The sequence below is a fragment of the Capricornis sumatraensis genome, chromosome 2 (genome assembly GCF_032405125.1).
Source record: "Capricornis sumatraensis isolate serow.1 chromosome 2, serow.2, whole genome shotgun sequence".
NCBI classification, from domain to species: Eukaryota; Metazoa; Chordata; class Mammalia; order Artiodactyla; family Bovidae; genus Capricornis; species Capricornis sumatraensis.
In genome coordinates, this window is record NC_091070.1 from 50,650,655 (window position 1) to 50,664,691 (window position 14,037).

Here is a 14,037-nt window from a genome sequence, read left to right on the forward strand (position 1 = left end):
TTCCTTCGAGTTTTTCCATAACACCTTGTGGAAAGATTTGGCCAACCCAATAATAGTTTATGAACAACAGGACAAAATGACAACCAGGATACTGACATCGATCCAGTTAAGATACAGGACGTTTGTATCGCCACAAGTTTTCTTCTGTCGTCCAGGACCTTTTTTGAGTGTTGGCTCTGGGCAGTGCACTTGTCAAGGGTGGAAAATCTAAGGCGGTACTCGGAGGCTCATCCAAGTGCAGGGTCTGCACCTAAGCTTGAGCACCTTCTAAAATTTTGTATTCTAGACACCATGTTTCCTTTACATAGTCCTACTTTTGGTTTGATGAGTGGTCATTTACTTTTTTTTAAATTTAAATTTATTTATTTTAATTGGAGGCTAATTACTTTACAATATTGTATTGGTTTTGCCAGACATCTGTGCTAGGAATATCTTGGTTAGCACTTTGAAGGAAATAGTAGATACAAAGGAAATTTGAGAAGGGTCATATGAAACACAATCTGTGGACTCATGAATCTTTGTCCTCATCACCAGCATTTCAGTTTATGGTAATCACTTAATCACGTGAGATTTCACATTGTGTCCAGCAGTCGGCCTGTCATAGGATTCATGGCTCAGTTGGGAACTTTCCAACAGTCTCAAGAGGTATGCCTCAGAAATTACACCTCCCACTTTTTACATCGTGCCCCCAAACTAACTTTTTCTCTTGAAAAGGCATTTTGGAGATTCTCTGGTGGTCCAGTGGTTAAGAACATACCTTGTGATGTGGGACTCGGGTTTGATCCCTGGTCAGGGAACTAAGATCCCACATGCCACAAAGTAACTAAGCTCATGCACCTGCAACTACTGAGCCTGCATGCTCCAGTGCCCACGTGCTGCCACTAGAGAGTCCTTGTGCCACAACAAAAGACCTTACATGATAAAATGAAGACCCCACGTGCCGCAACTAAGACCCAACCCAGCCAAATAAATACATATGTTTAAAAAGAAAGAAAAGATATTTTAGGCAGGATTTTGTTTCCCATTTATGCTTAGATATTTTAATATCTTTTATAAATACTGTCTGAGCACAGAATATAAAGAAGCACAAGTGACCTGGTGGGCATTATGGTCTTGGTGGAGTGCCACAAGGCAAGGTGGGGATAACATAAAACGACATTGTAAAGACATGATGAAATAAGCAGGAGAGGTCTTTGGGGGCTTCAGTTGCCAGAGAAAGCCCTACAGAAAAGGTAGCATTTTAGCTCAGTGTTAAGAATAGGCTGATATGGGCTGGTGAAAATGCAGAAAAGATATTGTGCTTGAAGGGATGGCATGAGTAGGTGTGCAAAGGTGAAAATGAGCGTCAAGTTCGAAGGACTCAAAGTGAGTGGGTTGCCAGCCTGGCTGATGGGGAGATTTATTCTGGGGAGAACACTGGGCTGGGAATCAGGAGGCATGGCACCAGAGAGCCCTGAGAGCCAGGCTGAGGGGTTGGTGCTAGTACTTCCTGAGCAATGGGTATGGGACAGTGTGCAAGTTGTGCTTCATCTGGCACAATAGCTGAGTGGGGAGATACTGGAAATGGGAACACAGGTCAGAACCCACAGAAGAGATAACTGGAAATAATTGACCATGGGTGAAGAGAGAGAAGAGGAAAGAGTACCAAAAAAATTCCAGAACATGTGGCTTTGGTGACTGAGAATGACTGAGGGTACCTCACTCACCAGTCAATCTTTTGTAGTAATTCTGCCTTTCAAATGTCTCTCTTCCTTTTCCAATGAAATGCTTTCTCCCACTCCTGCATGCACAGATCCTGATAGCTACGGTAATTACCCCCTCCTCTTTTCTAGTCTTGCTTTACTACCAAAAGCACTAAAATCTTGTCAGCTATGAAATGACCTCACTTTGGAGAGTAATCACAAATATGCAGAACACCTTGAAGTTCTTGTCATTTTCCCACTTCTCTTCTTTCCACAAATTTTGATCTCATGTTTGGAATGAAATAACAGCTATTTATAATTTCGGTTATAGATGTGTTTTCTCTCCCATTTTTACTGCCAGGCAGTGAGTTAGGCAATGGCACCCTACTCCAGTACCCTTGCCTGGAAAATCCTATGGATGGAGGAGCCTGGCAGGCTGTAGTCCAGGGTTGCAAACAGCTGGACACGACTGAGCGACTTCATTTTCACTTTTCACTTTCATGCATTGGAGAAGGAAATGGCAACCCACTCCAGTGTTCTTGCCTAGAGAATCCCAGGGACGGGGGAGCCAGGTGGGCTGCCATCTATTGGGTCGCACAGAGTCGGACACGACTGAAGTGGCTTAGCAGCAGCAGTGAGTTGGGGGATAAGTCCATGAGTCCCTTTGCCTGAATTCACCTTGAACTGGGGTTTTGCTTTTGAGTTTATACTAAAGGCAGAAATATCCTTCACCTATTATTGTCCTTTGTTGTTTAAATAGTGCCTTTATTAAGGTTGCCCCATTTGAAACTTTGCTGAAAAATCTTATGAAACAAGGCAAGCAGGTGTTATTTTTTAATAGATGAGCAAGCTGAGACTGAGAAGTAACATGTTCATTTACACAGATACCGAGTGTCATAATTGGAAATAACAACTAGGATCTGGTTATTTAATTACTTCCAATATACTAGATGCTGTTGCAAAGTCAAAGAAGTTCATGACATGATCCTGAGTCTTATAAAATTGGGAAAACCAGGCATTAATATGTGAATAGTTGAATTACATCCTGTGGTTAAGTGACCCACTAGATGGCAATAGAAGCAATGAACAGAAGGTATGTAATTAATTACCATGTCATAATATGATGGCATAATATGATATGATGTACAAACAAGGGAGGATTGCCTACAAATTAGAAAATATTTGAAAACAATATATTTGATAGGGGGTTAATATCCCAAATAGGCAAAGAACTCATACAGCTTAACATTGAAAAACAAATGTGCAGTGAGGTTTGACAGAAAACAACAAAATTCTGTAAAGCAATTATCCTTCAATAAAGAATAAATAAAAATTTAAAAATGTGTATAGGACCTGAAGAGACATTTTTCCAAAGAAGACATGGTTAGCATACACATGAAAAGATATTCAACATCACTAATCACCAGGGAAATGAAAATCAAAACCACAGCGAGGTGTCACCTCACACCTGTGAGAATAGCTATCATCAAAAAGACAGCAAATAACAAGTGTTGGCAAGGATGTGGAGAAAAGGGGACCTTCACGCACTATTCATGGGAATGTAAATTGGTACAGCCACAAAACTGGATGGGGGTTTCCCAAAAAATTAAAAATAGAACTACCACATAATCCAGCAATTTCATTCCTGGGTATTTATCCAAAGAAAATAAACACTAATTTGAAAAGTTATGTGCACCCCTATGTTCACTGCAGTACTAATTACAACAGCCAAAATATAGGAACAACCTAACAGTCCATCAATAGATTAATGAATAAAGAAGATATGGTATGTCTGTGCGATGGAATACGACACCACCATAAGAAAAGAATGAAATCGTGCAATTTGTGGCAATATGGGTGGACCTCAAGGGTATTATGCTAGGTAAAATAAGTCAAACAGAGAATATAGAATCAAAATAAATGAACAAACATAACAAACAGAAACAGACTCAAGGATATAGAGAGCAAACAAGTGATTGCCAAAGGGGAGGGCAGTGGAGGGATGAGTGAAATAGGTGAGGGAAATTAAAGAGGTACAAAGTTCACATTATCAAATAAATGAGTCACAGGAATGAAAAGTACAGCATGGGGAACATAGTCAGTAATATTACAATAAATTTGTATAGTGACAGATGGCAATCAGACTTGCACAGATCATGGTAATGTTTGAAAACAATGAATCATTGTGTTGTATACCTGGAACTGACATTGTAGGTCAGTTTTTGTTGTTGACAGTGTTGTAGGTCAATTATACTTAAACAAATAAATATTTTTAAAATTACTGGGGAGAAATAAACCAAAGTTTTATAATGTCTGTTCACAGATAAAGGCATTGTGATTGGTTTTTTTCTTTATATTTTTATATATTCCTCATATTCTCTCTAAGAGAGAATTTAGAGAATTAGAGAATTCTCTGAGAATTTGCACAGGATTTCAGCCTTAAATAAAAAACATTTTTAAAGGCTTAAAAAAAATAAGGGAAAAAAAAAAGGGAGAATTGTGCCCATTCGTGGGCTCTGTGTTTTAAGAGAGGTGCTGACAACCTTGAGCGCACCCAAGGTGAGACTCACTGGGATCTGAGGAGCCCTAAGGATCCAAGATGAAGGGACAAACTCTCAGCAGGAAAAATTCAGGGAGGACTTTCGCTCCCTCCGCTTAGTGGAACGCCTGGTGTGTAAAAGGTGCTTCTTCTCTGAGGCCCCAAGACTAAGCCAGGAGCTAATGAACAGAAGTTACAGGATAAAAGACTACAACTTCATGTAAGGAAGGGCTCCCCAACCACTGGAACACCAAAAATATATAGAACAAGCTACCTGATGTGGTAATAAGCTCCCTGTCGCTAAAGGCAACCAACATGGGCCAGGTCAATGGTCATTTAGGATGTTGTAGTTTGTGTGCTATTGAATTCAGAAGCAACACAGTCATGGCTGAGAGGTAGCATAATGCAGGGTTTAAGAGTGCAGGCTCTGGAGGCTATACCGTGCTCACCCCCTGGAACCTGGCTAAGCCACACAGAGGCCGTGTGTAGGAGATGTATTGGCCACCATCCCAGATGAGGCATCAGTTGCCTGCCGACATCAACCTCTAGGCATGTGACTAGGTAAGCTTTCAGATAATTCCAGTCCTTCAAGTTTTGAATCATCACATCTGATACCAACTGGAGCAGAGATAAGATGCTCTACCAAACTTTGCCCAAATGACAGATTCACAAGCAAAATAAACACTGCCATTTTAAACCACTAAGTTTGGGAATAGTTACATAGCACTGAATAACTGGAATGCAATGTTTATGTGATGTTCTGAATTGCCATTGATCTTCAAGGCTACTTAACAGGTGCTGAGTCAAGTAAAAAGAGGTATTATTTTCAGAAAGGGAATTGGGTGCCTTGGGCTAATGAGAGAAGAGAAGGTTTGGTGAAACAGTTGGGAGAATTTCATAGAGGATTTGGGGCAGCACAGTGAAGACTAGATCTATGGCTTTATAACACCCTCCCTCGCCTACATGGTTTTGCGATTTTCTAAGTCTTCTGGAGAAAGTAGGTGCTGGATCCTGGCATGAAGGTAGAAGAGAGTGTGACGGCAGGCACAGAAGGAGTGGTGGTGGACTTGGGAAACACATCACCCGAGGAAACAGAACAGACGAGCATACTGACAGAACGTGGTCCACTGGAGAAGGGAATGGCAAACCACTGCAGTATTCTTGCCTTGAGAACCCCATGAACAGTATGAAAAGGCAAAATGATAGGATACTGAAAGAGGAACTCCCCAGGTCAGTAAGTGCCCAATATGTTACTGAAGATCAGTGGAGAAATAACTCCAAAAGAATGAAGGGATGGGGCCAAAGCAAAAACAATACCCAGCTGTGGATGTGACTGGTGATAGAAGCAAGGTCCAATGCTGTAAAGAGCAATATTGCATAGGAACCTGGAATGTTAGGTCCATGAATCAGGGCAAATTGGAAGTGGTCAAACAAGAGATGGCAAGAGTGAACATCGACATTCTAGGAATCAGCGAACTAAAATGGGCTGGAATGGGTGAATTCACCTCAGATGACCATTATATCTACTACTATGGGCAGGAATCCCTTAGAAGAAATGCAGTAGCCATCATGGTCAACAAAAGAGTCCAAAATGCAGTACTTGGATGCAATCTCAAAAATGACAGAATGATCTCTGTTCATCTCCAAAGCAAACCATTCAATATCACGGTAATCCAAGCCTATGCCCCAACCAGTAATGCTGAAGAAGCTGAAGTTGAATGGTTCTATGAAGACCTACAAGACCTTTTAGAGCTAACACCCAAAAAAGATGGCCTTTTCATTATAGGGGACTGGAATGCAAAAGTAGGAAGTCAAGAAACACCCGGAGTAACAGGCAAGTTTGGCCTTCGAGTACGGAATGAAGCAGGGCAAAGGCTAACAGAGTTTTGCCAAGAGAACGCACTGGTCATAGCAAACACCCTCTTCCAACAACACAAGAGAAGACTCTACACATGGACATCACCAGATGGTCAACACCGAAATCAGACTGATTATATTCTTTGCAGCCAAAGATGGAGAAGCTCTATACAGTCTGCAAAAACAAGACCAGGAGCTGACTGTGATTCAGATCATGAACTCTTTATGCCAAATTTAGACTTAAATTGAAGAAAGTAGGGAAAACCGCTAGACCATTCAGGTATGACCTAAATTAAATCTCTTATGACTATACAGTGGAAGTGAGAAATAGATTTAAGGGCCTAGATCTGATAGATAGAGTGCCTGATGAACTATGGATGGAGGTTTGTGACATTGTACAGGAGACAGGGATCAAGACCATCCCCATGGAAAAGAAATGTGAAAAAGGAAAATGGCTGTCTGAGGAGGGCTTACAAATGCCTGTGAAAAAAAAAGAAGTGAAAAGCAAAGGAGAAAAGGAAAGATATAAGTATCTGAATGCAGAGTTCCAAAGAATAGCAAGGAGAGGTAAGAAAGCCTTCCTCAGTGATGAATGCAAAGAAATACAGGAAAACAACAGAATGGGAAAGACTAGAGATCTCTTCAAGAAAATTAGAGATACCAAGGCAACATTTCATGCAAAGATGGGCTCAATAAAGGACAGAAATGGTATGGACCTAACAGAAGCAGAAGATATTAAGAAGAGGTGGCAAGAATACACAGAAGAACTGTACAGAAAGATCTTCACAACCAAGATAATCACGATGGTGTGATCACTCACCTAGAGCCAGACAACCTGGAATGTGAAGTCAAGTGGGCCTTAGAAAGCATCACTACAAACAAAGCTAGTGGAGGTGATGGCATTCCAGTAGAGTTCTTTCAGATCCTGAAAGATGATGCTGTGAAAGTGCTGCACTCAATATGCCAGCAAATTTGGAAAACTCAGCAGTGGCCACAGGACTGGAAAAGGTCAGTTTTCATTCCAATCCCGAAGAAAGGCAATGCCAAAGAACGTTCAAACTACTGCACAATTGCACTCATCTCACAAGCTAGTAAAGTAATGCTCAAAATTCTCCAAGCGAGGCTTCAGCAATACGTGAACCGTTAACTTCCTGATGTTCAAGCTGGTTTTAGAAAAGGCAGAGGAACCAGAGATCAAATTGCCAACATCCGCTGGGTCATGGGAAAAGCAAGAGAGTTCCAGAAAAACATCTATTTCTGCTTTATTGACTATGCCAAAGCCTTTGACTGTGTGGATCACAATAAACTGTGGAAAATTCTGAAAGAGATAGGAATACCAGACCACCTGACCTGCCTCTTAAGAAACCTATATGCAGGTCAGGAAGCAACAGTTAGAACTGGACATGGAACAGATTGGTTCCAAATAGGAAAAGGAGTACGTCAAGGCTGTATATTATCACCCTGCTTATTTAACTTCTATGCAGAATACATCATGAGAAATGCTGGGCTGGAAGAAGCACAAGCTGGAATCAAGATTGCCGGGAGAAATATCAATAACCTCAGATATGCAGATGACACCACCCTTATGGCAGAAAGTGAAGAGGAGCTAAAGAGCCTCTTGATGAAAGTGAAAGAGGAGAGTGAAAAAGTTAGCTTAAAGCTCAACATTCAGAAAACGAAGATCATGGCATCTGGTCCCATCACTTCATGGGAAATAGATGGGGAAACAGTGGAAACAGTGTCACACTTTATTTTTTTGGGCTCCAAAATCACTGCAGATGGTGGCTGCAGCCATGAAATTAAAAGACGCTTACTCCTTGGAAGGAAAGTTATGACCAACCTAGGTAGCATATTCAAAAGCAGAGACATTACTTTGCCAACAAAGGTCCATCTAGTTAGGGCTATGGTTTTTCCAGTGGTCATGTATGGATGTGAGAGTTGGACTATGAAGAAGGCTGAGTCCCAAAGAATTGATGTTTTTGCACTGTGGTGTTGGAGAAGACTCTTGAGAGTCCCTTGGGCTGCAAGGAGATCCAATCAGTCCATTCTGAATGAGATCAGTCCTGGGTATTCACTGGAAGGACTGATGCCAAAGCTGAAACTCCCATACTTTGGCCACCTCATGCGAAGAGTTGACTCACTGGAAAAGACCCTGATGCTGGGAGGGATTGAGGGAAGGAGGAGAAGGGGACGACAGAGGATGAAATGCCTGGATGGCATCACCGACTTGATGGACGTGGGTTTGGGTAAACTCAACGAGTTGGTGATGGACAGGGAGGCCTGGTGTGCCGTGATTCATGGGGTCACAAACAGTCAAACACGACTGAGCAACTGAACTGAACTGAGCATACTATTGCCTGTTGGTATGCAAAGGAATCTAAGAGATTGTTTTCTAGATAAGGAAATCAGGATCAGGCACTTGGAAAACAACTGAACACAAATTGTTCAGTAGGGACAGTACAAATGAATTACAGAGAGAAAAGATTAGGTTTAGTGAGAAGACTATGAAAGAGTGATGAGTGCAAAAAAGATTACTTGATAGTGAAGACCAAAAAAATTGAGACAGCATGGCTCTTTCTGTGTCTAAGAAGGGGAACAATAAGGCAGTTCTTAATGGTGAGAGCTTGGAATCATGTTGGAAATTCTATCAGCAATACTATAAATGACAGTTCTCTCATTTTTTTAAAGAAGAAAGTTACAGAAGAAGCAAACAAGGGTAAGTGACCAATTCCCTCGTGATCAGAGTATGATAACGTCAGGATATCCAAGGTCTACTTCCCTGCTGCTCTGAATGCAGGACAGAGGAAGCAGGCAAGAAAAGATCCTAGCAGGCAATTACTTGTCTGCCTCATTAATTTTCAGGCTATAAAACCAGGAAGAAATGATGTCAACATGGGCTGAAATCTTCTGAACAGCAATTTCTGACTAGGCAAACTGAAGTGCTTACCTTGCTTATTTCTCCTTGTGCTCATTTCCTGCAGTGCACAGCATCAGGTCAGTTTTGTTCAGTTGCTCAGTCGTGTCTGACTCTTTGTGACCCCCATGGGCTGCAGCATGCCAGGCTTCCCTGTCCATCACCAACTCCTGGAGCGTGCTCAAACTCATGGCCATTGAGTCAGTGATGCCATCAGTTATCCTCCCTAGAAAAGAACAAAAAAGCAATTTCAGCATCTAGGGTGGAAGAGGACAGTACTAATCACAATGAAGTCTGACAGAACAGAAGCCTCCCCAGGTCCACTCAGACCTTTTAAAGCTTTACACCCCCTGTAGAATATCACAAGTCCATGAACATCACACCATGAAAGAGGGAAGACGTTTACTTGGAAAAAGGTAATAGCTCAGGACTGGCCCGTGTTTGAGTGTGTCTCTCCTTACCCCTGGTTGTCTAAATCAGGTCTTCTAAGCTGTCAGGAATGTTTTGTTTTTTTCCTCTTTTGAGAAGAGGCTGCCTAAATGACAGTTAGCTTGGAAGTTGTACTTGGGGCATTTAATTGATCTTAAATTGAAAAGAAAGACAGCAGTGTGGTTTTAATTCTGATATTTATTATAACAGATAAGGATTCTAGAAAAAATAATGTCAAGTCTAGGTGGAATTGTTAGGCTGTGAGATGGACTCGGGAATATTTCGTTTCTTAAAAAGGGAATGGGAACCATGTTCCTGCTACAGCTTAACTTGGCTCTCAGCATAGGGTCTGGAGCCAGATCTGTGATTAACATCAAAGATAGCCCCATGCCTGTGATGTGCAGCCCTGGTGCATCCCTCCAGATGTCAGGTCCTTCTCCCTACTGTCTAACAGTTAGAGCTAAGTCGATATATCTTAGAATCAGGGACTGGAGGGGATATTAAAAGATCATCTAGGTAATTTCTCTGCCTTCAGGGAGGAGTAAAACAAAACCATTCTATATGTGTTAAACATCCCTTGTTTGTAAATCATATTTCTTTAAAGGACTTCACAAATGAGCCCCAAGGGAGCTATTTAGAATTAATTCATCACAATCAGGAAATGGTTGAAGTGCATCCTCTCTCATTTCAGGTTCAGACTTCCCTTCTCATCCTTTGGTGAAGAGACACCGTAGTTGGTTATTCTCATCCTGATAAGAAGCCTTCCTATTCTTTGTCTCTTGTTCCTTGAATACATTTGTTTCTGAAAACTTGCTTCACAAACCCTCAAATCATATCCATTACTTGATGCTGAGTCCTCCCTCCAGTTGGTGCTCTTCTTTAGTTAAGAAACCCAAACTGGGATCTGTATTCTAGAAAAAATTTGGCTACTTGACATCTAGGAGCAATGATCTAATGATCCTCCAGCCCCAGACATAACTTCAGGACAACACTGGCTCTTTAAACCACAGCATGAGGATGGCCAATGGTCGTGTGTTGTCCTGTTGAAATTTATGCAACTGTTTCATCTTTCCCAATAACCCTCCCTCACCAAATGTTCCTTTCTTTCCCCACCTTCTACCCTCCCTTCCTCTCGCCCTTTCTTTTTGAAGTATAATTGACAAAGAAAAGTGAAAGAAAGTGAAAGTGAAGCCACTCAGTCGTGTCCGACTCTTTGCGACCCCATGGCCTGTAGCCCACCAGGCTTCTCGGTCCATGGGATTTTCCAGGCAAGAATACTGGAGTGGGTTACCATTTCTTTCTCCAGGAGATCTTCCCGACCCAGAGATTGAACCAGGGTCTCCTGCATTGTAGGCAGACGCTTTACTGTCTGAGCCACCAATGAAGTCCATAGTTTTAGTTTTATAACATAATGATTAGATATTTATATATAATGAAATGATTACCAAATTACCCAATTTATAGATTCATTACAAATTTTAACACTGTGACGGCCTAACAAAACTCATCCATCATCCAGATGTAGCCTCGGGACCAGCATTTTGCTATCTGTGCACAGTTGGAAGATTATAAGCTGATTTATACGAGGCCTGCTGCAGCCTGGTTTGCGAATGTGCTTGAAAAATACAAATATTGTAAAAATACAATATTGTAAAGTACAAAAATACAAATATTGTAAAGTAAAAAATAATAATAAATGGTTAAAAAAAAAAAGAAAAATGCTTCCTGTTACTGTGACTTCCCATTGTCTTTGATGGTGGCCATCTTCACTCACTTACTGAGTTTCCTCTCATTCCAGGTCCTTGGATGTGGTTCTGTTGCCCAAGCCGTTCTCAGTCGAGGACACTTTGGAGGAATCATCACTATCAATACTGGATTTTCAATGGCAGTTGGAATGGCCATTTATGTGAGTGCAGGTGTCTCTGGTAAGTACCAGAAACTATGACGACGACTACTAACTCAGCCATCCCAGTGTACTACCACTGTTCCAGGTGCTTTACATACCTTAACTGTTTTAGACCTCAGCAGTCCTGCAAGAATATGTCTTTGATTCTATTTTTTATATAAATGACCAATTTTAAATGGCCAGTAAATAAATGCTAAGTGACTTGCCGCTTTGGCAACCTGTAGCAAGAGACAGAGATGAGGGTTGGAACTCAGAACTGATTCCTAAATCTGGCCACTGAATTGTATTCTGCACTTGTCAATACATTCTTTTATAAGCTCCATCTTACACTTGAAAACCACTTCCCATATATTCTGCGAATGGCCCGTGAAGATCACTCCAACAGAGGCAATTCCCTAGACCTTTATCAGAGCAATCACAGAGAGCCCTGGGCCATTTGCAAAGTAGCTGGTGCTTTCATGGAGGTGCAGGGCTGATCAGGAGGTCTTGGTCCAACCCTGCCGCGAGTGGTAGACTAATTAAAAGCAATTCTCGAGGTTCTGAGAAGCAAAATGAAATGAGATTTAATGCAGCCTGGGACCTTAAGAAGGAACTGTGAAAACTACCCACTTCCCAAAGGGTTGCGGAATCCTTAGCAGCCTTGTCTTGGGGACTCAGAACACTAAGGTAAGACTGCTGGGGATAAGGGAAGATGGGGACCCCAGTGTGCTGGGCACTGTATGGGGTGCTGTATACAATTTATCTCCTCTCTCCTCTGTATCATCTCCTCTCTCTTCTACAGCAGCACTCTGAGGCAGGTATTATTGTCCATTCTACAGAGAAAACTGGAGGCCTGAAGATTTTTGCTTTTTCCTTTGGGTTTGCGCTCAGTCATGTCTTTGCGACCCCATGGACTATATATAGCCCACCAGGCTCCTCTGTCCATGGGATTCCCCAGACAAGAATACTGGAATGGGTTGCCATTTCCTACTCCAGGGGATCTTCTCGACCCAGGGATCGAACCTGTGTCTCTGTGTGTCCTGCAATGGCGGTGGATTCTTTACCACTGTGTCATCTGGGAAGTCCCCAAGGGGTTAAATTAATTGCCAGACATCTCACAGCCGGTAAAAAGGCAAATCAAAGATTTGGCCCAGGTCCCTGAGACAGCAAAGCACAGGTCCCCATTGCTAAACAACACTTCCAATGATCTATCATGGGAAAGGCAGTTTAGACAGGGCTGTACAGGTCCAGTACAGGGCAGGACGGCCCAGGGGAGGATCCTTCAGGTGAGTTGGCTGGACTGGTGACAAGCACTGCCATTGTAGCACTGAAGAATGACTCCCCAGACCCACTCAGAGCCTAAGGGGACTAGGTACACAGAACAGTCATTTGCTGGTGGGCTGCCGTCTATAGCGTCACACAGAGTAGGACATGACTGAAGCGACTTAGCAGCAGCAGCAGCAGCAGCAGCCTTTCCATATCATATGGGCATTCAGATCCTGAGGCAGTCCAGGTTACAGATTCCCATGTATGTGGTTTGTTAGGTAGGAGCAGTGTTTCTGTTCAAACTCACGCCGAGCCTTTGCTGTGATCCCTGCACTCTACTGCCTACCCGAGATGCAAAAATAACCAAGGGGCCATCCCGAATGGGCCAAGGCTTGATGACAGTACAGGCATTGATAACAGAGACAGAATACCTTCTTGGCTTCAAACAAGCATGCAGAATGCTCTATTGCCTCCCCCCATACCCTTCCAACTACATTCAGACAAGTATGGTTTCCACAAACCATGCAATATAAATGTAGGCATATTCTCAGCTACTTTTTAAAGGTGGAGATGTGGTTTTGCAGTATTTCACCTACATAACTCCCTGAATTGAATATAATCAAATATTTACTTGGATAAATTGGTCCCAGACCTTACCAATGTAGCTGACACTTCACCACCACCGCAGTCAATGTCTGTTTGCATATATTGATATATTTGGAGTTATCATGGGAGGAAAAGGGGCAGAGACCAGCAGGAAGGAGAGGAGGGGGTGAAAGATGGTGTGAGGTCTTCCTATCTGGCCTTTAGTCTGGGGTTGGTCAAGCCCCTATGCTCAGAGGAGTAAGGGGACGGTTTTCACGAAGCGCTGTTTCTGAGCAAGGCTTGGGAGCTGTCCAAATTGTTTCAGAGAGATCGTGAGATCCCCAAATCCAAGGAGACCAGTTTCTGAGCCTGGCTAATAGAAGGCAGCCATTGCTGTTGTTTAGTCGCTAGATCGTGCCCAACTCTTTGCAACTCGATGGGCTATAGCCCGCCAGGCTCCTCTGTCCATGGAATTCTCCAAGCAAGAATATGGAGTGGGTTGCCATTTCCTTCTCCACAGGATCTTCCTGATCCAGGGATTGAACCCATGTCTTCTGCATGGGCAGGTGGATTCTTTGCCCCTGAGCCACCTGGGATGGCAGTATTGAGCTGGAGAAAGGGAGCTTATTTCCCATCTCTGTTTGGAACTAAGCGCTATTCAGGCTCCCAGGGAAATGGGGAAACAGGCACAGATCACACCCTGGCCCATTGATGACATCAGTGCAGACTCAGTATTGGCTTTAACAGCCCGGGAATAGGAGAGGAAGATTGGGGGTGGGGGAGTGATTCTCTCATAGTGGCTGCAACCAACATACTGGTTTGTGGACACTTGTGAGGCCCTCTTTGGGAATTCCAAAAATAACCAATGTATATTAGGCAT

General features: G+C 42.6%; 1 protein-coding gene across 2 annotated transcripts in view; it reads left to right on the forward strand.

Annotated features, from left to right (window-relative positions):
• The window catches only part of AQP9 (aquaporin 9), a 51,135-nt gene that overhangs the window by 22,625 nt on the left and 14,473 nt on the right, over positions 1 to 14,037 (forward strand). For both annotated transcript variants that reach the window (XM_068963813.1, XM_068963814.1), the window contains exon 2: positions 11,220 to 11,346. In XM_068963813.1, coding sequence (XP_068819914.1) covers positions 11,220 to 11,346 — 127 coding nt within the window. The remainder of the gene's footprint in view (positions 1 to 11,219; positions 11,347 to 14,037) is intronic.